The sequence below is a fragment of the Indicator indicator genome, chromosome 4 (genome assembly GCF_027791375.1).
Source record: "Indicator indicator isolate 239-I01 chromosome 4, UM_Iind_1.1, whole genome shotgun sequence".
In the NCBI taxonomy this organism is placed as follows: Eukaryota; Metazoa; Chordata; class Aves; order Piciformes; family Indicatoridae; genus Indicator; species Indicator indicator.
This window is the reverse complement of record NC_072013.1, coordinates 5536281-5558025: the sequence shown is the minus strand read 5'-3', so window position 1 is coordinate 5558025 and position 21745 is coordinate 5536281. Positions and strand designations below refer to the sequence as shown.

Genomic DNA, 21745 nt, shown 5'->3' with positions numbered 1-21745 from the left:
TTGCTACATAAGACCATAATTTTTCTTACATCTGAGACTGAGGATGCCAGCTGCTGAGAGTTCTGCTGCTTCAGAGACATCCATGCAGAGACAGCACACATTCCTCCCAACTCCTGCACTGGTCCTGTACTCTTTACTAAGACATAAGCAACTTTTCTCCCCTCGTAACAACGGTGGTATGGTGTCATGATCCCAGGACTTGTCCTGGCTTTGTGTTTTGGCTGCACTGTGAGTGGGAGGAAGAAGAGGAGCATGCCTGAGTTCAGAAGTGCTCCACACACCTTTTCAGCACGCTTTAATTATTAATTAATGCCAGCTGCATGCATTAGGAGATTAAAACCTTTTCTGTGTCATTGGCATGAACCGGTATGACTCACTGAGATGGAAGCTGGAGGGTGCTGAGTAAGAAGGGCTTATATACTTTGAGCTTTTGGTATGTAGGGTTAATCTGTGACCCTGATCTGGACTGGGGATGTAAATCTAGACTGTGGCTGAGTTTTGAGTCTAGCAGGCTCTTTTCTCACTTCTTTTATTCTGAACTGAGCGAAGTGATCTTCATGTCCCATGTGCATGACTGGTGCACAGAGGAGGAGTGAGGTGGACTTGCTTCAAGAACAAAGCAAACCAAGCCTATGCACGATTCTCCTCACACCTGTCTATATCTCTGCAGCTTTTCACAGGCAAAAGTTGAGAGCTGGGCTTAGATGCTCAAGCAGTGCAGCAGGCTAACCACAGTTAAACAGCTTTTGGATTACAGCTGGTTCTCATCCGGCCAGATCAGAGTCTGGGGCCAAGCAAGCTGCTATCTGTTTGCAGAAGGCCATGCAGAGGTAGCATAACCACCCTGTGTCTTGAGGGGTGCACTAAGCAAAACCCAGCACATCTGAGGTACTGTTGGTGCACTACTTCTTAGGCCCTTTTCTTGCTGCAAGAAGGGAGCAGTGAATAACAGTGCTTCAGCCATGCCATCCCAGGTACTCTTTGCAGCTCAGCAGTAACCACACAAACACCATGCAGGGTTGAATTAAAACCATTGCTGTGTTAAAGGCAGATTAGATCTGCAAAGGGGTAGTAGTTCAGGCTGCGGCTGGGCAAGCCAAGGTTGGAAGGTGTCAGACTGGCAGTGGGGAACAACAGCCTAGCCCATGGCAGAACAAAACATTACTTCCCTTCCTGGGAAAGGACTTAAACTTTGAAAAGGATAGGTTTGGTGCTCAAGGTTATCCTCTGCACAGCTTTGGTGGTTCTGAGGTCTGCAGTATTCTCTGGATGAGGTTTTAGATTGTGCAGCTAAACCAATATGTTTTGTGCAGCAGAAGGTAATTTTCGCACAGCTCTGAATGCTGCAGAGGCTGCCTGCTGCACTGCTATCAATGTAGCTGTCCATCACAGTATGTGTGCCCAGATTTTTGCACAGGAAATACAGCAGGAAAGATTCGCAAGGGTTTAGAGTATTAAAACCAAGTATTCCATTGCTTTTATTAGCTGTACACTGGGTCCTGCTCTCCTGCTCCTTGGAGGTAGAAAGCCATAGGGGCCAGCAGAGGGCTTGAAGCCTTCCCTGGTCTAGGGGGGAACAAGCTGCCCTTGTCTAACATGGCAACCCTTGCCAACCTGCTCTGCTCAGTGTGTCTCCAGCTGTGTGTTGCATCCAGGTGTGCCCCAGAAGTGGGTGGTTCTGCCAGCTCTTGGAGTCATGTGATTTAGTCTGACAATACAACTATCTGACTTCTGAAGAATTCCACTGAAGCAGTTTGGGTGTTGAATCCAATAGAAAACATTCTCCCTCCATCAACAAAGATTTTGTAATCTTCCCTGCAATATCTGCTGTGAAAGATTGTGTAGGGTAGACTGAGGGATCCCCTGACATCTCTTCTAGGCCTTAATTTTATCAGTCAAAATGTGATAGAGCCACTTAAGAGTTGTGCTAACTAAGCCTTCTAAGGTCAACCAGGCACAAATCACAATGCTTTTGAGTTTGAGAGCAAGAGACATCCTGTGGCCCTGTAAGGTTAGATACTTCCTATTTAAAGGCAGCCTATGCATCCTTTGAGGTCTCTGCAGGAACTGGATGGGAGGAAGATCCAGTAGATGCCTGAGTACCCTCTTTTCCATCTACTACTTGGATCTCTGATCAAGTGTGGCAGAGAAAAGTGATCAAGGAATTGTTCTTTTCACAGTAATTTTCTGAGGTGTCTTCTGCATGCCTTTGTGTAAAGGAGATTTCCCTCTAGCTTTAAAATCCACTTCAAGGGGTTGTCCTGAAATAGAAATAATTTTTTCATGGCTAAGAATTTTTTATATAAAGATACTCTGATGAGGGAAATCCAAAAGCAGCTGCTATGTTGCTTCGAAAAGGGAAAGAGGCACATCTGAATAGAAGCAGATGTGGCAATGGAGAGAGGAAGAAATGCAAAGCACAAGGGATTTATTTTGGTCCAGAAATTGGCACACTATGTAAAGGGGTGATTGAACAGTTCACAGAAACAAAACAAAGCAGCCCTGAAATCAGAGGAATGATTCTGGGAAGTGTGGGCCTATATGGATGAAAAATACTTGGCTGCATTTGCTGTGGGGGAGCCAAGGCTGCTTCCCGGCCTGGCTGGTGTTCACTTGCCAGGCTGCAGCCACCAGCAGCTGGGCACTACTTTATCTGTCTGCTTTCAGCTGTGATTCTCAGCAGGGTCTGTGGTTTACTCATTCTTGATTTACCACTTGACTTTCCTGATTGGACTAAGACACTGGTTTATTGCAAGCAAGCAGCTCCTTGCTTGGCAGGTTCTGGCTTGCTACTGACATTGTGTTGGTGATGGGTGAAAACTGAGAGAAATTTAGGAGCTGAAGGTGGGACTGAAAACTAAAGCACAGCTGAAAGATGACAGATTGTTTGTGACTCCAGTCTGGAGTAGGGCTGGCAGGAGACAAAGGACCCAATGTGTGTTTCTTATTCCTTTCCCATATATCTAAAGATATTTTCATGCGTGTGATCTTTTTTTTTAGTCACATTGAAGAAATTTAACTGTTCTTAGTGTTTTCTTCTCTGCCATCTGGAGACCTCTGACCACAGCAGACTGTCATGCTGTAATGACATTTTCAGTTACAGATAGCTAAAGCCAAAGTCATACAGACCTAAACACAACATGTAGGTGACATATTTAAGTTAGTCTTGAAGAAATTAAAAAATGTCTTACTCTCTGCAAGTTTTGCTTTTCACTCTGTTTTTGAGATTCTTAATGAATGACACCTCTATGAGCATGCTAAACATTGCCTCTTTATTTCTTTCCTGGGTTTTTGCTTTTTGACTGCTCTTTAATGAATAATAGTGAATACCTCTGGGTAACTTTGATTTGTTTATAATACTGTGAAGAATTTTCTAAAAGCCTTTTCAAATCTGATGAACTTAAAATTTAATTTTCTGCACTATTTTACTGTTATATCCTCAGAGTTCTCAGACTAAGCAGCTGTTGGACCATGACAGTCCTTTTTCTGCTCCATTTCACCACTGCACTCTCTGCACCACTATCATTCCTTATTGCTTTCTTGATAAACTCAAATTACAAATTTATTAGAAAAAATTCCTCTGTTCTTTCTGCTGTCTCAGTACAGAGCTTGGAGTGATTTTGAGGGCCTAACCTAATGGGACTGAAAACCTCTTTTCTGGCTCTCACTTCTAAATTTGCCTTTCTTGTTTATTATGCAAAAAAGCTACATTAGGCTTATGTTGTAGCATCATAACAAGCATCCCAGGTGAGGCTGGAGGTTCACTGGCAAAGTGAACTGGGCTGAGGAGGGATAAAGTAGGAAGGTTTGCAGCTCTGCCCTGTGGTGTTTTCAGCAGAGCACGTAGAGAAGGCTTTGCTCTACTCCAGCTGTGTTTCTGGCCACTGCTGCAAGTAGGAAACACAAGTGGGTAGCAAGAAGTGGACTCTGTGAGGATAGACAGCAAGAATCGCTTAAGGTGACATTTGGTCTGCCTTGGAATAATTTGTCCAAAGCTATTTTATTTTTTTTTCCCTCTCATGGGAAATAAGAACTTAAAGGCACCAAAGCTGAGTGTCTGAATTTGCTCCTGGATGTAATCAGGTAGAGAACTCGGCATCAGTAACCTCTGACAGTGCTCCACAAAGTAAACATTTTGTGGAAATATGTTTTTTTTTTTTTTTTAAGCCAGAGAAAGTTCACTTTTTCATTCTTTGACCCATCTGTTTCAGGAATACAACATCCCAGGGACAGGCTACATTTTTCCAAGTGAACTTTGAGTTGTGTGTTTCGTGCTTGAAGGGAGCTGAAGAACACTATCACTCAACCATGTCCACGTTTTAAAGCTTGTGCTGGGTAATGTTTGTACAGTTCAGATAACACAATGTTAATTAAACGAACCATAGCTCATAAGCGATCTCCAGGCAGGAATCTGTCGCTGCCGTGTTGCTAAATGAATGGCATAATAAGGGCTGACTCATTAACTGCAAATTCCCCACGAGGGTGAAAACGGAAGATAAGTTTTGTCTCTTTTGTGTAAGCCACACTGAGGTGTTTTAACTTTGACTTCACTGGATGTTGTAATGAAAAAAAGTGTCAGAAGTCCCCACCTGGAGTACTATGTCCAGTTCTGGAGCCCCTATTACAAGAAGGATCTGGACATGCTGGAACATGTCCAGAGAAGGGCCACGAGGATGAGCAGAGAGCTGGAGCACCTCTCCAGTGAGGACAGACTAAAAGACTTGGGGCTGTTCAGTCTGGAGAAGAGAAGGCTCTGAGGAGACCTTATTGTGGCCTTCCAGTATCTGAAGGGGGCCTACATGAAAGCTGGGGAGGGACTTCTTAGGGTGTCAGGTAATGATAGGACTAGGGGGAATGGAGCAAAAATAGAAATAGGTAGATTCAGATTGGATGTTAGGAAGAAATTCTTCACCATGAGAGTGGTGAGACACTGGAACAGGCTGCCCAAGGAGGTGGTAGAAGTCCATCCCTGGAGGCTTTTAAGGCTGCGTTGGATGTGGCTCTGAGCAACCTGATGTAGCATGAGATGTCCCTGCCCATGGCAGAGGAGTTGGAACTAGATGATCCTTGAGGTCCCTTCCAACCCTAACAATTCTATGATTCTATGTCAACTCAAATGACACCATAAAGAGGGGGTCACGACCCCTCTGCCGTGGCATAAGCAGAACCCACGCCATTGCCATCGCTCCACAAGCACCCTAACAGGGTTACCGCCAGAACGCGTCCCTCCCGGCCGGGCAGACGCGCTGCCCGCCCCCGCGGCACGGCAGGGCGGGGCAGCCCGGGACAGGGCGGGGCAGCCGGGACAGGGCGGGGCAGCCCGGGACAGGGCGGGGCAGCCCGGGGCGGGCCGGGCCGGGGGCGGTGCCGTCTCCCCGTGCGGCGGCAGCCAGTGAGCTCGGAGGGGACGGCCGGGCGGGTGTCACGGCCAGGTGAGTGCCGGCGAGCCGCCGAGTCGATTCAGGCGGCCAGCATGGTGCAGAAGGAGCCTACTGGGCCACCGGGGCTGGCGGCGGCCGGCGTGGCTGCCGCTGCGGCTGCCGCTGCGGCTGCCGCTGCCACCGTCGAGGTGCGGCTGTCCCGGCGTCGCTGGGCCGTGGTGCTGCTCTTCAGCAGCTACTCCCTGTGTAACGCCTTCCAGTGGATCCAGTACGGCAGCATCAACAACATCTTTGTGTACTTCTACGAAGTGAACGCCTTCGCCATCGACTGGCTCTCCATAAGCTACATGCTCACCTACATCCCCCTGCTCTTCCCTGTCGCCTGGCTGCTGGACAAGAGGGGACTGCGCCTCATCGCCCTGATCGGCTCGGCCCTCAACGCTCTGGGCGCCTGGGTGAAGCTAGGAAGCCTAAAGCCACATCTCTTCCCCATCACCGTCCTGGGCCAGGTCATCTGCTCCCTGGCCCAGGTTTTCATCCTGGGCATGCCTTCGCGCATCGCTTCTGTCTGGTTTGGCTCCCACGAGGTCTCCACCGCCTGCTCCATCGCTGTCTTTGGGAACCAGGTAAAGGGCCGCTGGCTGGCCGGGCAGGCACCCGCCTCGCCGGAGACTGAGTGCTGAGGGCCTGGCCAGGGAAGGGGAAGAGATGCAGAGGGCCTGGAGGCTAGCAGCAGGGATAAGAGGCACTTACACGAAACTCCCCCCTGGGAAACGCAGCTGCTACTTGGATGGCTGTGGGCTGTGTAACAGAGGCAAGTAGAACCTAAGTCAGAAAGTTGAAAGCAACGTGGAGGTCGGGTATGATTTTGGCTTTGAGAGGTGTTTGGACTGGAGGTCTTATCCAGTGCCTGCCTACTCACGTGTCTATGAATCTCCAGTCCAGGGGTGTGATTCAGTAGAACCGTGGATGGGCTGGACCGGAACACAGGAGTGTTGAGGAATGCTTTAGGCATTGTCCTTCAAACCTCAGATCTGCAGTTGCATCTGGACTTGACACTGGAGTAACCTCCTCCTGCTGATAGCTAGATGGAATGAAGGAAGTTAGCTGTCAACTGAAAACAGTAGTGTCACTGCACCCGGGAGGAAAAGGACTTTAGCACTTTCATACCTCTTAAAAGTAGGTACAGTAGGTACAGTTCCACAGCATTTGCTTTGAAAAGCAGCAAACCTTCCATCAGGCTAGGGCAAGGTAAGCTCCCTGAGCACTCTTGTAGGAAGGCAGGTCAGGGAGGCCAGTGATCTGTGCTTGCTTGAGCTGTGATGGTCTTTTCTTGTAGCCAGACAGTGCTCAGAGGAAATATATTTTTCCACAGCTTTGAAAGGATCAGGGAAATTGGTTTCTTGACCTTTGCCTCAGAACATCTACACATCCCTGTTGCATGAAGCAGATAGGCCGATACTGATGCAATGTGACATAAGTGAAGTAAGTCTGGCTCTGTATTGCTGACATGAAGAAGAGGGAAGCAGAACCTGGCATTAGCTGCTAGGCTGGACCTATGACCCTTCCTTTGAGACCCAATGTACTCCCCTACACATGACTCTGTGCATCACCCTAGACCATCTTTGCTTCAGCCTATGAGTGGCTGCTAATCTGATTTGAATGGTTTGCAATTCGGGTCATTTTTAATGTGCAGTTCATTCAGGTAATTTTTAATGTGCAGAAAACTTTCTGTGCGGTGGGTTACAGGTTTCCCATCCCCACGTTCCTGGGTTTCTGTGTGTAGTTAGATACCACTAAAGCAAAAAGGTGTGAATGCTTGGAGATATTTGAGGAACTGATATTCATGGAACAGCACTAAGGAATTAAGGAGATTCTGGTTTACATCCTTTGGGAAGAGAAGACATACTTGTCTTTCACTGAGTGGATCTAAGCCATCCTCTTCTCTCTTATTACCCAGACTAGAGTTTTTAAAATGAATCTTGGTGGAAGGCATTTAACTTGGTGTGAGTGCTATGCTGGTTAGGAGTAAATAAGTAATTGAGCGTTTTGCTGTCAGACTAGTTTGTTTTGGTTTGGTTTTTTATGATTCAGATGGGATTACTCAAAATATGCACACTCAATGTGCATAATAGATCCAAATAATGAGATTTTCAGCCTGTGCTATATATGTGTGTGGTATCCCTCATCATCCTAAAATGAGAGGGTTAGTAGAACAGTTGTGTAAAGCAAACTTTGGCAACGCTTTTGGTGCTCCACACTGCTCTGAGTGTTGAACTGACAGGGTCCTGAGACCTCAGTTCTCTATATGGTCATTACTTTGTACAAAAGGCCATTCTTTCCTTCTAGAGAACCAGAGGAGTAAGAACTGTCAACGAGTAAAGGCAGGGTGTGCTTCATAAGAAGGGCCAATTCATTCCCTTAGTTAAAGGTCCTGAGGTGCATAACCACAGTGAGTGAGAAGTAGCTATGTGGCTCACTGGTGATATTGGGCAGAGGGAAGAAACAGGCATCGTTTTTTCCTGGCTCTCTAGTTAAAAACTGTGTTTTAGGGAGTGTTAGCCAAGGGTGTAATACAGTTGGCTTGTAATTGCAGTGTACCCATATGGCAAATTATTCCCTGTGCTCATTCCTCTACAACTGTATGGTTTTCCTTTCCTTGCCATGTCACTTAGTTACAGATCCTCAAGATGGGACACTGTCATGAGTCGTTATCATGGTTGTTGTTGTTATGGAATTCCAAGCACTGATGTCCCTCTCCCATTCAAGAATTGCAACCAGATGCATGGAGGAGAGGGGCAGTGTCACTGCTGCTTTGTTTGAAACACCCACTCTCTTTCTGCTCTTACCTTCTCCACTTTGGTGTACTGATTCATAAGGCAGTTCCCTCTTTTGGACTGTGGTTCAGACTTAATAGGTTGCAACAAATGGGCTTCTGATTTCTGCATTGGAGGAAGGCTCATAGGATCATAGGATGCTAAGGGTTGGAAGGGACCTCTGGAGATCATGGAGTCCAACCCCCCTGCCAGAGCAGGACCATAGAATCTAGCACAGGTACACATCCAGATGGGTCTTGAAAGTCTCCAGAGAATGGGACTCCACAACTTCTCTGGGCAGCCTGTTCCAGTGCTTTGTGACCCTCACAGTGAAGAAGTTCCTCCTCCTGTTGAGGTGGAACCTCCTGTGCTGTAGTTTCTATCCATTACCCCCTGTCCTGTCACAGGGTGCAACTGAGCAGAGCCTGTCCCCTCTCTTGACACCCAGCCCTCAGATATTTATAAACATTTATTAAATCCCCTCTCAGTCTCCTCTTCTCCAGACTAAAAAGCTCCAGGGCTCTCAGCCTCTCCTCATAGAGCTGTTCCCTCATCCTCTCTGGTGAGAGTTTCACAGTGGAAAGGAAAGCTCTCCTGAGGTGCCAGCGTTTGCAGGAGTATGTGCTTGCTGGAGCAGCAGGCCTTGCCCCTGCCTTTAGCATACTTTGCTGTCTTTTGGGGATGAGGCAACATGGTGCTGTGGCATGACAGAACTAACACAGTGGTGGCAATGTTTAGGTAACAAATTCTTGTGGCTTTTTGAGATTTATAAACTGGAGCTTGGTGTCCAGGTACCAGGTCTCTGCTTCAGCTGCTGTGCTTGGACCATGCCTCTCCAGGCACATTGGTTTTAGGTGTATCTCTTACTTTTGTATCTCCCTGTGTCACCTGATGGGCAAGGGATGTGGGCAGCACACAGAGAATTATGTACCTGTTGCACAGGACCAATGAAATAACATTTGTGTTTGTGACTTTCTATTACTTTTATGATTGAAATAGACCTTGTACTTAGCTCATGCTATTCTGACAATGGAAAAACAGTAGCTGAGGGGCTTGAGAGCAGGAATGGGGGTGTCTTAAATGACCTTTCTGCTGTAATTTTGCATTTTCATTTTACAGCAGGGGTTCATAAAAGGTGTTGATGTGGTTTGGGAGCAAAGAAACCTTGAGCTTCGTATTAGTCTCTGCTTCAGGGGAAAAGTGATGCAGCACCTCACCTTCAGGTGGAGTCTGTCCTCATTCTGATGCAGCTGGCATGTGACTTCAGAAATTTAGGACTTCCATAACAGAAAGGGCTTTTAGGTGCTATTTGCAGAGTGCTGAGTGTATCAGTTCAGTGTCTAGGTGATGATTTTTGAAATGGACAGATTGGATGGTAAGCTGTGAATGAAATTCAGGGAAATGCTCTGTCTTTCCTGCTGGTCTTTCTTCTTCTGAACTGGGGGAAAGACTCTGCATGTGGTATTGGGTGAGGTGGGTATTGGCTGATAATGGGGTCTACAAGATCTGAAGGGCCATTCCTTTTGTGCTGATAAGCCTTTGTGCTGAGCATCTGCTGTTTGATGCCTTAACCTTAACTGTTTTGTACCTTTTGCCCCCCAGGGAAGGCAGCATCTGAAAGTCTAAGAAGTGTTGTGGAAATAGAGCACATCCAGTGAAGTTCCTGTCTTTAAGTGGACTTCTAGATCTCTTTGGCTGTTCTGTTCCTGCTGGAGGGTTCCCATCTCTTCAGATGAGATCTGATCCCTGTTAGAAATAGGGCCAGGTGGTGATCTGCCTCTCATCCCTCTGCAGCTTGTCCCTGTATGTTCCAGGGTTTTACCTACTAGAATAGAGAAGATTTTAGCAAGGATCCAAGAGGAGCTAGTGGTTGCAGTAGTTAATGGTTGTCATTTTCCAGCCCTGGCTCCTTTCTCTTCCTGTAAAGGGTAGGGTGGATCAGAGCACTTGAATCACAAGGAGTGCTGTGTGGCCAGCTCTCTGAGATCCTGGACTTGGCTCAGTGTGGGTGGCTGTGCTGACCAAATAGCAGTGTGGCTTGCCCAGGAATGTTTAAGTTTCTATAAAGGGATACTAGAGCTTGAAGTGAGCTTTTTCTGTTCTTTTCATGTGATATTCCCTTTTCAGCCTTACACAAAAGGCAAGTCCCCCTTGTCCCTCACAGAAGCAGCTGGCTTTTGGGTTATGTTCTGTGGAAGCTGTATGGCTGCAGTGTTTCTGCTGGGAGAGTCTGCCCTATGGCTCCTTCAGCACTTGGCCTCCAGGGTCCCCTGGGGCTGATTCTGTTAAGTGAGTGCAGTAGGTCTTTGGTCAACGTATTATATCCAGCAGCAGCTGAGATGGCTGTCAGAGTTGAAAGCTCTCTTCTGCTTTCCTCTGTCATATTTACTGCTGTTGTTTTGCTGTGCTGTGTTTCTTTCCCAGTATCTGGGAGAAGGTGCCTTCAGTGCTGAGAGAGCTGAAATGACTTGCATGGAGAAGCAGTCTTCATCATATGACATTGCATCCTATTAAGCAGGATGAGAGGATGCCACAGAAGCAGAAGTGTGATGAGGAAGGGAGTTAGCTTTGCTTCCAGAAGAGCTTTGGTTGTGCAAGTACAGTTTGAAAAAGTACATTATCTCTCACATCAGTGGGAGAGTAGAAAAGAGCCTAAGCCCTATCTTATCTTGTCACAAGACCTAGATTACAATTTGTCCTTTCACAGCTTGGGACTTTTCTGCTTCTTAAAGCACTTCAAGAAAGGTGACTAAGCTGTGGTCTGTGAATTTTTACATATGTTGACTTCCTGAGTATCTGTGCTTTCAACAGGCTCTTTTACAGAAGGAGCATATTCTGAACAAAAGTATACTGGGTAGGAACTGGCAGCTTCTGATTTACTGCGGGGTCAGAGAGTTTAGCTGCTCCTGTGAAATGTCATGATTACAGCCTGTACTTAGAAAAGGAGCGAGCACCACAGGGCAGAGCTTTGGCACATAGATGAGAGTCAGGGAAGAGGCTGTTCTGCCCAGAACTTTGGCATAGGTACCTCCCAAAGGGGTTCCCTGGGTGAATGGAGGTTCAGGTCTGATGCATTTAATTATCTTGGCAGAACTGTTGGAGAGGCATCATCTGGCACAGGTCCTGCATGTACTGAGCTTGCTTCAAAGTTTACCCTCTCTCATACATGTAAAAACACCACAGTGAGAAGGGAGCCCTTCTGTTCCCCTTCACAAGTGCTTCTCTACTGCAACAGTAGGTGCATTGTTCAGATCCAGCAAACTGTGCAACTTTCCCCTCCTCCCACCTGTCAAATGTGCCCGTTTGCCACTACTAGTTAAGTTCTGCAACTTTCTGCTGGTTTGTGTGGCTATGTGACAACCTGATCTAGTCTCATCTGTTGCTGAACAGCTTTGGCTGTTGCTGTACTTGGTTTGTGTGGCTGGTGTGTTTTTGTCTGTAAGGTTTTTGGAGACAAGCTGTTGTTGTGGTGGTTATCTGAGATGGAAGTTCTAGATGGATGCAGTGTGCAGGCTTACTTTGTTGACTTTTCACCAGGAACCTTAGCTCCCTTAGTGATAATATTGTTTGGTTGGTTTTGGTTCTCGTTGTTCATTTGAAGAATCTTGCAGGATTTGTTTTCAAGCTTGTATCTGAAGCCATTTGTATTAGAATTAAGTGTCATTAGTGGCCTAATTATGATTTCACTTTAGTTTTGGTCTTTCTTGCTGTGTTTTTTTTTCTTTTTTGATCAAAGGAATGAAGTCCAGTTTTTCAGTTGAGTGCTGGCTGTTGGTGTGATTGTTTTATGTTCAGTTGTTTTTTTAATTGTTTCTGTGGGTCTCCTTCCCCTCTCCCCTCTCTCCTTCCCCTCTCCCCTCTCTCCTTCCCCTCTCCCCTCTCTCCTTCCCCTCTCCCCTCTCTCCTTCCCCTCTCCCCTCTCTCCTTCCCTCTCCCTCTCTCCTTCCCCTCTCCCTCTCTCCTTCCCCTCTCCCCTCTCTCCTTCCCCTCTCCCCTCTCTCCTTCCCCTCTCCCCTCTCTCCTTCCCCTCTCCCCTCTCTCCTTCCCCTCTCCCCTCTCTCCTTCCCCTCTCCCCTCTCTCCTTCCCCTCTCCCCTCTCTCCTTCCCCTCTCCCCTTTTCTCTTTTCCTGTTTTGCTGCAGTTCAGCCGCTCATGGGACTAGCATGTGACTGCAGGGAGCAGGAAGCCAAGAGGCACCCAGCACAGAAACCCAGCCCAGATCTTCCCAGAATGAATTGGTGATAAGACAAAGCAGTAATTTTCAGGAAGATGTTTATAGACCTGATTTGGTAAAGGGTGGATCGGCACATGTGAGACCTGGTGTGTAAGAACTAGTAAGATCTTTTCCTTGAAAGGAAAGGGGCAAAGTTGAGAGTTTTCCTTGAATCTTGACCTATTGAGAAAGCTAAAGAGGTAAGAGTAAAGCCCAGTGTTGCTGTGTCCCAGGCTGAGCAGGCATGCTGGAGTCAGTCTACCTGCTACAGGGAAAATCGAGCTTCTGCCCTCTAGGAGCAGCTGCAGGCTTGTTTGCCTGGTGCAGAGAAATGGGAGGCACATAATTTAATGAAGATCAGAGCTTGAAGCCTCTAAACCAGTTGATACTGTGCTTACTGGTAGTGAGTCTTTGGGGTCAGCAGGCATTGCAGAGGAGAACACATTTGGCTCACTGTGATGAGAGGCTGGGAATAGGCCTTGTAGGAACAAAGTTGAGCTCTGGCAAGTTTAGTCCTGTGTCAGAGGTTGCCTGTGCCATGTGGGTGTTAGGAAGGTTTAACTTTCCCAATGGTCTCTTAATTTCCTCCAAAGCTCTTTCAGTCCTTGATTCACTATCTGGGACTGCACAACTAGTGACAGTTTTCAATCCATATAACCAGTCTTTGAATGTTCTTATTCCTGAATGTGCCCTGAACCAGTGGGGCACATCTGTAATCTCTTGGTGACTCTTCCCCCAGTTCCCTCCCTGTGATGTTCCAGCACCAGGTCACGGAATCACAGAATGTTATGGGTTGAAAGGAACCTTGAAAGATCATCTAGTCCAAGTCCCCTGCCAGAGCAGGATCACCCACACAGGAGCGCATCCAGGTGGCTTTGGAACGTCTCCAGAGAAGGAGACTCCACAACCTCTCTGAGCAGCCCATTCCAGTGTTCTGTCCCCCTCACAGTGAAATAGTTTTTCCTTATGTTTACATGGAACCTCCTGTGATGCCTCCTGCTAGACCTAACCTAGGCTTTTCCAGGTCCTAATGGAGGGCACTGTTTGATGCAGGAGAATTTTGACCAGTCATGGTAGAAAGCTACTTGTTTGCAAGCTAAACAGGGTGTCTGAGTCTAGCAGAGAGCCATTTGAAATATGAATGTTCTTCCAGGTGAATGAAAGAGGTGGGATTTCGTGGAGGGTTTTGTGAGGCTGGGTGGAACGAGCATTTTTTTAGCCTAACTACCAGGTGTGGCACCTGGAATGTATTTGTTATGTGATCTTGATCCTAGCCAGTCGGTGGGTCTTCCAAAATGAATCCACTGGCATCTCAGAAGCAAGAACACATGACAAAGGAAACATGCAGAGAGCACAAGGAATTGTTTGCTAGAAGGTATCCCAGGCAGCATGTATGAACTCATCACACCTGGGTTACAAGGCTCCTGGGTCATTCTGCTCTGCATGCTGACATGCTTGGATGTGGTTTATGGGCAGCATAGTTCTTGCCTTTCTTAACCTTTGCTGGCATGGGCACCCCAGAGAGGTTGTGGAAGCTCCTTCTCAGGAAACTTTCAAGATCTGTCTGGATGCATTCCTGTGTGACCTGCACTAGATTCTGTGGTCCTGCTCTGGCAGTGGGGTTGGACTCAATGATCTCTGGAGGTCTGTTCCAACCCTTAACATCCTGTGACCACGAGTCATGGTGGTGCTAGTTGATTCCTATTGATTTAATCACAGAATCACAGAAAATACCCATTTGGAAGAGTCATCAAAGATCATGCAGTCCAACCCTAGACCCAGCACTGGAGGGTCAACACTAAGCCATGTCCCTAAGCACCAGGTCCATGCACTGCTTCAACACCTCCAGGAGCAGTTACTCCACCACTGCCCTGGGCAGACCATTCCAGTGTTTGATGACCCTTTAAGGAAACAGTAAATGCAATGGGCTCGTTTTGACTATAATCATTATTTCCATGTTTTGCATACTCCTCCCTCCTCTCAGAGCACTGAGGGCAGTGGCTGTGTAGAGGCTGTATTGGTGTGGTGTGAATAATCACTGTGGGTGGGTTTTTTTTATGCTGCTAGTCTGTATTTGTTTGGTTAGCAGTGTTCTAGTACTGTTAGCACTTCCTGTGTCCAGGCAGATGGTACAGCCTGCAAAAGAGACTGGAAATCACTGTTCCAAGCATGGATGAGGGCACTTGGCATTTCTCTTTCTTGGGTGTTTTCTCAGGCCTTCTGTCTATTGGAGGCTCTTCTGTGTGCTTTGTCACTAGTGATCCACCACAGCAAACACAGGAAATAGCAAACCCGAAGCTATTGCTAAACAAATAGGAGACTGAGGGGTGACCTCATTCATGTTTATAAATATGTAAAGGGTGAGTGCCAAGAGGATGGAGTCAGGTTCTGCTCAGTGATGCCCAGTGACAGGACAAGGGGTGATGGGTGGAAGTTGAAGCATATATGGGAAGTTCCATGTAAACATGAGGAAGAATTTTTTTCGCTGTGAGGGTGACAGAACACAGGAACAGGCTGCCCAGAGGGGGTTGTGGAGTCCTCTTCTCTGGAGATATTCAAAACCAACCTGGATGCATTCCTGTGTGACCTGGTCTAGGTGATCCTGCTCTGGCAGGTGGGGGGTTGGACTAGATGATAATTCAAGGTCCCTTTCAGCCCTTAACATTCTGTGGTTCTGTGAAATACTGCTCTTGCCACAAACAGGGGTGACTATGCAGAGCCTTGAGAGGCAGCAAGAACTGGGCTTGAGCATAGCTCTTTTTCTGGTGTCTGAGAGGGCTGCATGTGCTGGGAAGGTCCAGGGGAACAGGGAAATAAGCCGTGCTTGGAAACCAACTGATGATTGAAATGTAGCCACAAATACTGAAACACAAAAGGGGGAAAAAGCAGTTTTTGTAGGTTCCTCTTGTGGTTACAGGACTCACAAATGTGCTGAGTGTTCTTTGGCTCCCACTTTATGGAAAGAAGAGTGTACTCCTAAGCACCAAAACACCTATTTCTTCTCTCTCTCTCATTTGAGTATGACATCGAAGGTCTGTGCCACTCTCAGTCCCACTTACCAGTGTAGCAAAACCTTTTCTGCTACAGCTGCTTCTTGCTGTCCTGGAGAATTAGCTGTGGAGTTAAAAGTCCTCATGTCCTCACTGAAGTGCATGCTGCCACTGCAGGAGCTCTTCAGCTAGATATGTGGGGCTGTGGGCACAGTAGAGGCCAGAACTGTGGGGATTTCTTCATACAGTCTTTCAAAGCCAAGCTTTTTATTCAGGGGCAGTTGCTGAGCCCCATCACATAGCTTCAGTGTTTAGGATAGATGCCATCAGCACTTCCTTTCCTTCAACCTTGATGTTTTTCTAGGTTCTAGTGGTCATAGGGTGAGCCTTGTCTTGGGAGGGGCTTCATTAGGAAACAGTGTCATAAAGTGGCTGAGCCAGATGAGTATCTCACTCATTAGGAGTGGGCAGGTTTCTGTCTTGTTTGTCTAGCTGGAAAATACTTTGGTTCAACTCATTAACCCAGCAAAGGGTTGTGGTAGGTTTTGACAGTCTTGTTTTCTGTCATTTTTAATGGGCAAAATTGAAGTACCAGGTGATCAGATCAGCACCAGAGAAGGTGCAAGATAAAGAGTGGGACGTGTGTGTGGGGACAGGAAGGTACATGCATGAGGGAGTACAGGGAAAGCAAGACCTCCGCTTTGATAGAGGTGAGAATTCATTATGCTCAAGTCTGTTGTAAAACCTTCTGCCTTGGATGTCCTCACAGTTGTGACTGCAGTAGCAGGGACCTCCCCTATGGCCTAATTGCAAGGGGGAGTTGGCTTTTGTTTCTTAATTGCCGGGTGGGAAAGATGATTTTCACCTGGGTTGTGAAATTAGATTAGGCTTAGTTGAGCCTTTACCGGGCACCATGGGGGCCGAGCTGTGGGGTGGTGGAATTGTTGTGAGTCCAAGTCACACCTCTCTGTGTTTCCTCTCTCTTCTGCTCAGCTTGGCATTGCTGTGGGCTTTCTGGTGCCTCCAGTTCTGGTTCCCAACGTGAAGGATGTGGAGAAGCTGGCCTACCACATCAGTATCATGTTCTTCATGACTGCAGGCGTGGCAACAGCCCTATTCATCCTTGTTGTCATAGGTAAGGAAGTGGAAAGGTGCATGTGAAACCAGGTGGGCCTGGGAAGATCAGCCTGTGGGTGTGAGGGACCTGTGTGCTGGAAAATGGGCCTGGGAGGTCATCTGGGGAAGTGGCCTATCACACAGCTGACAGGGTAATGAGAACGTGAGAGAGAGAAAATAGGCTCTTGGAGTTATACCCTTCCTGCCCTGAAAGACACCCAACAGGCAGGTGGAGCTCATTCTGCCCCTGTCCTCAGCACTGGTCAGGCCACACCTTGAGTGCTGTGTCCAGTTCTGGGCCCCTCAGTTCAAGAAAGATGTTGAGTTGCTCAAACGTGTCCAGAGAAGGGCAACAAAGCTGGTGAGGGGTCTGGAGCACAAACCCTGTGAGGAGAGGCTGAGGGAGCTGGGGGTGTTTAGCCTGGAGAAGAGGAGGCTCAGGGGAGACCTCATTGCTCTCTACAACTACCTGAAGGGAGGTTGTAGCCAGGTGGGGATTGGTCTCTTCTCTCAGGCAACCAGCAACAGAACAAGAGGATGCAGTCTCAAGCTGTGCAAGGGGAAGTTTAGGCTTGACCTTACAAAGAAGTTCTTCCCAGAAAGAGAGATTGCCCATTGGAATGGGCTGCCCAGGGAGGTGGTGGGGTCAATGTCCCCGGAGGTGTTTATGAAAAGACTGGATGAGGCACTTAGTGCCATGGTCTAGTTGATTAGTTAGGGTTGGGTGATCAGTTGGACTTGGTGGTCTTGGAGGTCTCTTCCAACCTGATTGATTCTGTGAGTCTGTGACATGAAGAACTCCCTGTCCTCTCTCCACCTGATTACATGTGGTTGCTTAGGACGGTGTGGAATGGCAACAAGTTCCTCTCTGGTGCAGGTGTGTGTCTCCCCAGTAACTACTCCACCTTCCCAGGTGCCCTTGCAGGACAGGTACAATGCTCTGCAAGGGGAAGGAAATGATGATAAGGATGATGGATGATAAGGATGATGGTCGATAAGGATGATGGTTGGAGGTGTGGCTAAGGTTTAGCCCATCTACACCCCACCTCGAAACACTTGAATAAAGAAGGGTCATTGTCATAGGTGACTCACTTCTGAAGGGAGCAAAAGGTCTGATATGTAAACTGGATCCATTTCTTGTAAGAGGAAGTCTGCTGCCTCCCTGAGGCCTGGGTTAATGATGTAAGGAGAAAGCTTCCTTCCCTAGTATCGCCCTCAGATTACCCTCTACAGGCAGTGATGAAGTAGCAACAAGAAGTCCAAGGGCAATGAAGAGAGACTTCAATGCCTTGGGATTATTAGTTAAGGGGTTGGGAGCACAAGTGCTGCTCTCTTCTATCCCTCCAGTTGTGGGGAGTAATGAGGGAACAAACAGGAAGAGCCAGCAGATCAACACCTGGCTCTGAGCCTGGTGTCACCAGCAGGACCTTCTGTGCTTTAATCATGGGTTGATTTAAAGGACGCCAGGCCTGCTGGCAACCGTCAGAATACACCCATTGCAAAGGGGGAAAAGGATCCTAGCACAGGAGCTAGCAGAGCTCATTGAAAGAGCTTTACACCAGATTTGAAGCGGGAAGGGCACAAAACCAGACTTGCTAGAAATAAGCCTGAAGGCAGCACACCAATATGTGAAGGACAGTGTGCTAGTGCGGTCTGATGTTATCAGTGGAGGTAGAGAATGGAGTCCCATGGCACCAAAGATGCAAGGTTTATTGGTGAGTTAGGAACCATGGGAGCACCTGAGAACAGTCAGATAGGAATTAGGACTTTTCCCTGCAAAAAGGTGGCAGGACCATTAGACCAGCTGAACTGTATTTACACAAATATATAGTGTAATACAGCATGGGAGACAAACAGGAGGAGCTGGAAGCCATTGTGCATCAGGAAAACTGTGTTGTAGTGGCTGCCACAGAAGTGGGGGGGGAAGGTGTCTCACATGACTGGAGTGCTGCAGTCAATGGCTACAGGAGGGAAGGGATAGGTAAGGAAGAAGAGGCATTGGGGTGGCCCTGTGTGTCAGGGAGTGTTTTTGGTTGTCTTGAGTTTAATGATGGTGATAATAGGGTTGAGTGTTTATGGGTAAGAAACGGGGAAGGCCAACAAGGCAGATGTCGTGGTGGGAGTCTGTTACAGACTGCCCAACCAGGATAAAAAAACAGATAAAATATTTTTTTAGGCATCTGGGAGAAGTCCCAGGCTTGCTAACCCTTCTTTTTATGGGGGACTTCAACTTCTCTGATGTCTGCTGGAAATATAACAGAGCAGAGAGACAGAGAGAGCAGTCCTGACAGTTCCTAGAGAACTTCCTGACACAGCTAGTGCAGGAGCCAACTGGGAGGGAGCCCAGCTCCAGAGAAGGACTTGTGAGTGATGTGAAAGTTGGAGGCTGCCTTGGGCACAATGATCACCAAATGGTAGAGTTCTTGATTGCTGGAGAAGTAAAGAATGGGGCCAGCAGAACTGCCACCTTGAACTTCTGGAGGGTGAACTCTGGCCTGTTTCAGAGACTGGTCAACAAAGTCCCTTGGGAGGCAGTCCTGAAGGCTGAGAAGTCCAGGAAGGCTGGACATTTTTCAAGAAGGAAGTCTTAGAGGTACAGGAACAGGCCATCTATGTGCTAAAGATGAGTTGGTGGGGAAGGAGGCTGGCCTGGCTGAATGGAGACACACAATTGCAACTCGGGGAAAAAAGGAGAGTTTACAGTCATTAGAAGAGGTCGGCCATTCAGGATGACTACAGTTGTTGTGTGGCTAGGCAGGGAAAAAACTAGAAGGATCAAAGCCTAAGTAGAAATTAATCTGGCTTCAGCTGGTGAAGAGAACAGGAAATGCTTCTGCAAATATGTTAGCAACCAAAGGAGGACTAAGGGGTGTCTCTGTCCTTTATTGGGTGCAGGGGGGAACATAGTTGTCAAGGATGAGGAAAAGGCTGAAGTACTGAATACCTTTCTTGCTTCAGTCTTTAGTAGTAAGACCAGTTATTTGCTGGGTATCCAGCCCTCTGAGCTGGAAGATAGGGATGGGAAAAGAATGAAGCCCCCATAATCCAAGGTGAGATGGTTATCAGCAAGCTGCACCACTTAGACATATATGAGTGTATGGGCCCGAGGGTGCTGAGGGAGCTGATGGAAGTGCACACTAAGCTTCTTTCCATCATTTATGAACAGTCATGGCTAACCAGGGAGGTCCCAGTTAACTGGAGATTGGCAGATGTGATGCCCATCTACAAGAAAGGCCAGAAGAAAGACCTGGGAACTACAAACCTGTCAGTCTGACCTTAGTGCCAGGGAAAGTGAAGGAGCAGATCATCTTGAGTGCCATTATGCAGCACATGCAGGGCAACCAGGTGATCAAGCCCAGACAGCATAGGTTCATGAAGGGCAAGTCCTGCTTTATGAACCTGATCTCCTATGACAAGGTGACCCACTTAGTGGATGAGGGAAAGGCATCCCACAGCATCTTCCAGGAGAAACTGGCTGCTGATGGCTTGAACAGGTGGGCACTTGGGTAAAACACTGGCTGGACAGCCAGGCTGAGGGTGGTAGTAAATGGAGTTCAGTTGGTGGTCAGTCAGGAATGGTGTCCCCTAGGGGCTCAGTATTGGGGCCAGTTCTCTTTAATGTCTGCATCAGTTATCTAGGTGAGGGAGTAGAGTGCACCCTCAGTAAGTTTGCAGATGATACTAAGTTGGGTGGAAGCGTTGATCTTCTTGGGGGTAGGAAGGCTCTACAGAGGAACCTGGACAGGCTGGATCAATGGGCCGAGGCCAATACTAGGAGATACAACAAGACTGAATTTTGGGTCCTGAACTTTGGTCATAACAACCCCATGCAATGCTACAGGCGTGAGGAAGGGTGGCTGGAAAGCTGCCCAGTAGAGAAAAACCTGGAGGTCTCGCTTGACTGCCAGCTGTACATGAACCAGCAGTGTGCCCAGGTGGCCACGATGGCCAACAGCATGCTGGCCTGTGTCAGGAGAAGTGTGACAAGCAGGACCAGGGAAGTGGTTGTCCCACAGAATCAGCCAGCTTGGAAGAGACCTCCAAGATCATCAAGTCCAACCAATCACCCAACCCTATCTAATCAACTAAACCATGGCACTAAGTCCCTCATCAAGTCTTTTCTTAAACACCTCCAGGGTTGTTGACCCAACCACCTTCCTGTACTCAGCACTGGGGAGGGCTGCACCTTAAGTACTGCATTCAGTTTTGGGTGTCCCAATCCAGGAGTGTGCCCAGAGAAGGGCAATGGAGCTGGTGAATGGTCTGGAGAGCAAGTCTTATGAGAGAGCAGCTGAGGGAACTGGCGTTTAGACTGGAGAAAAGGAGGCTTTGGGGAGACTTTATTGCTCTGTATGACTACCTGAAAGGAGATTGTAGTGAGGTCTCTTCTCCCTAGTAACAAGGACAAGATACGACAAGAAGAAATGGCCTCAGGTTGCACCAGTGGAGGTTTAGATTAGATTGGTAGAGTTAGATAACATTTGGTCTTGATGATCTTAACAGTCTTTTCCTACTGAAATGATTCTGTGATTCCTTGAGTATCATATTTTGCTGATTCAAACCCCTGATGAACAGCATATGAAGAACAGAGCACAAGAGGTTGTAATTGAACCTGCTGAGTATTTAATTTCATCCTTTGATTGCTTGCATAATAAAATCCTGGTATAAGGCCTTTAAAAGCCAACAGAAATCTTCCAACCTTCATAGTCATCTTGTCTGCAAACAGGGTGCTGGGCCTTGGGTTATGTCTTGGACTCCCTCTTAAATGTAGGGGGAAAGAGGCAGGTTCTATAGCATCACAGGAACAGAAAGCTGTTCCCAGGAGAAATAAAAGGTAACCAGTCATGAGTGGTTGCAATTCTCAACATGTCAAGTGGAAGGCAGAACTTCAGCTGAAAAGACTGGCATACTCACTAGACAGCAGAACTTGCCTCCATGTGATTTTATTTTTTTTTTTTTTAAATAGACTCCTCTTGCCAGCTTGTGTTGCCTGATGGCTGAATCAATGTAGTCTTTAAAGAATTTTGAGCAGGGAATAGACAGGGTACAAAGACGGTTGTCTAGCACCTGGTACAGCAGTGTTGCCTGCAACCAAAATTTCTGTATACTGCTTTAATGCTAGTTAGTCTTGGCCAGCCAAAGAAGTGCAGGCCTGAAATAAAACCTGACATAAGTCATTGCTTCCTAATGACTGGAAACTGCAGGACACCTTTGCCTGCTGCCTTTTCC

At 47.5% G+C, this 21745-nt stretch overlaps 1 protein-coding gene across 1 annotated transcript in view; it reads left to right on the top strand.

The window, feature by feature from the left end:
• Positions 1-358: 358 nt before the first annotated feature.
• FLVCR2 (FLVCR heme transporter 2) overlaps positions 359-21745 on the top strand; it is a 46841-nt gene continuing 25454 nt past the window's right edge. Inside the window, exons 1-4 of the mRNA XM_054400210.1 lie at positions 359-366; positions 777-830; positions 5242-6007; positions 16394-16535. Coding sequence (XP_054256185.1) covers positions 359-366; positions 777-830; positions 5242-6007; positions 16394-16535 — 970 coding nt within the window. The remainder of the gene's footprint in view (positions 367-776; positions 831-5241; positions 6008-16393; positions 16536-21745) is intronic.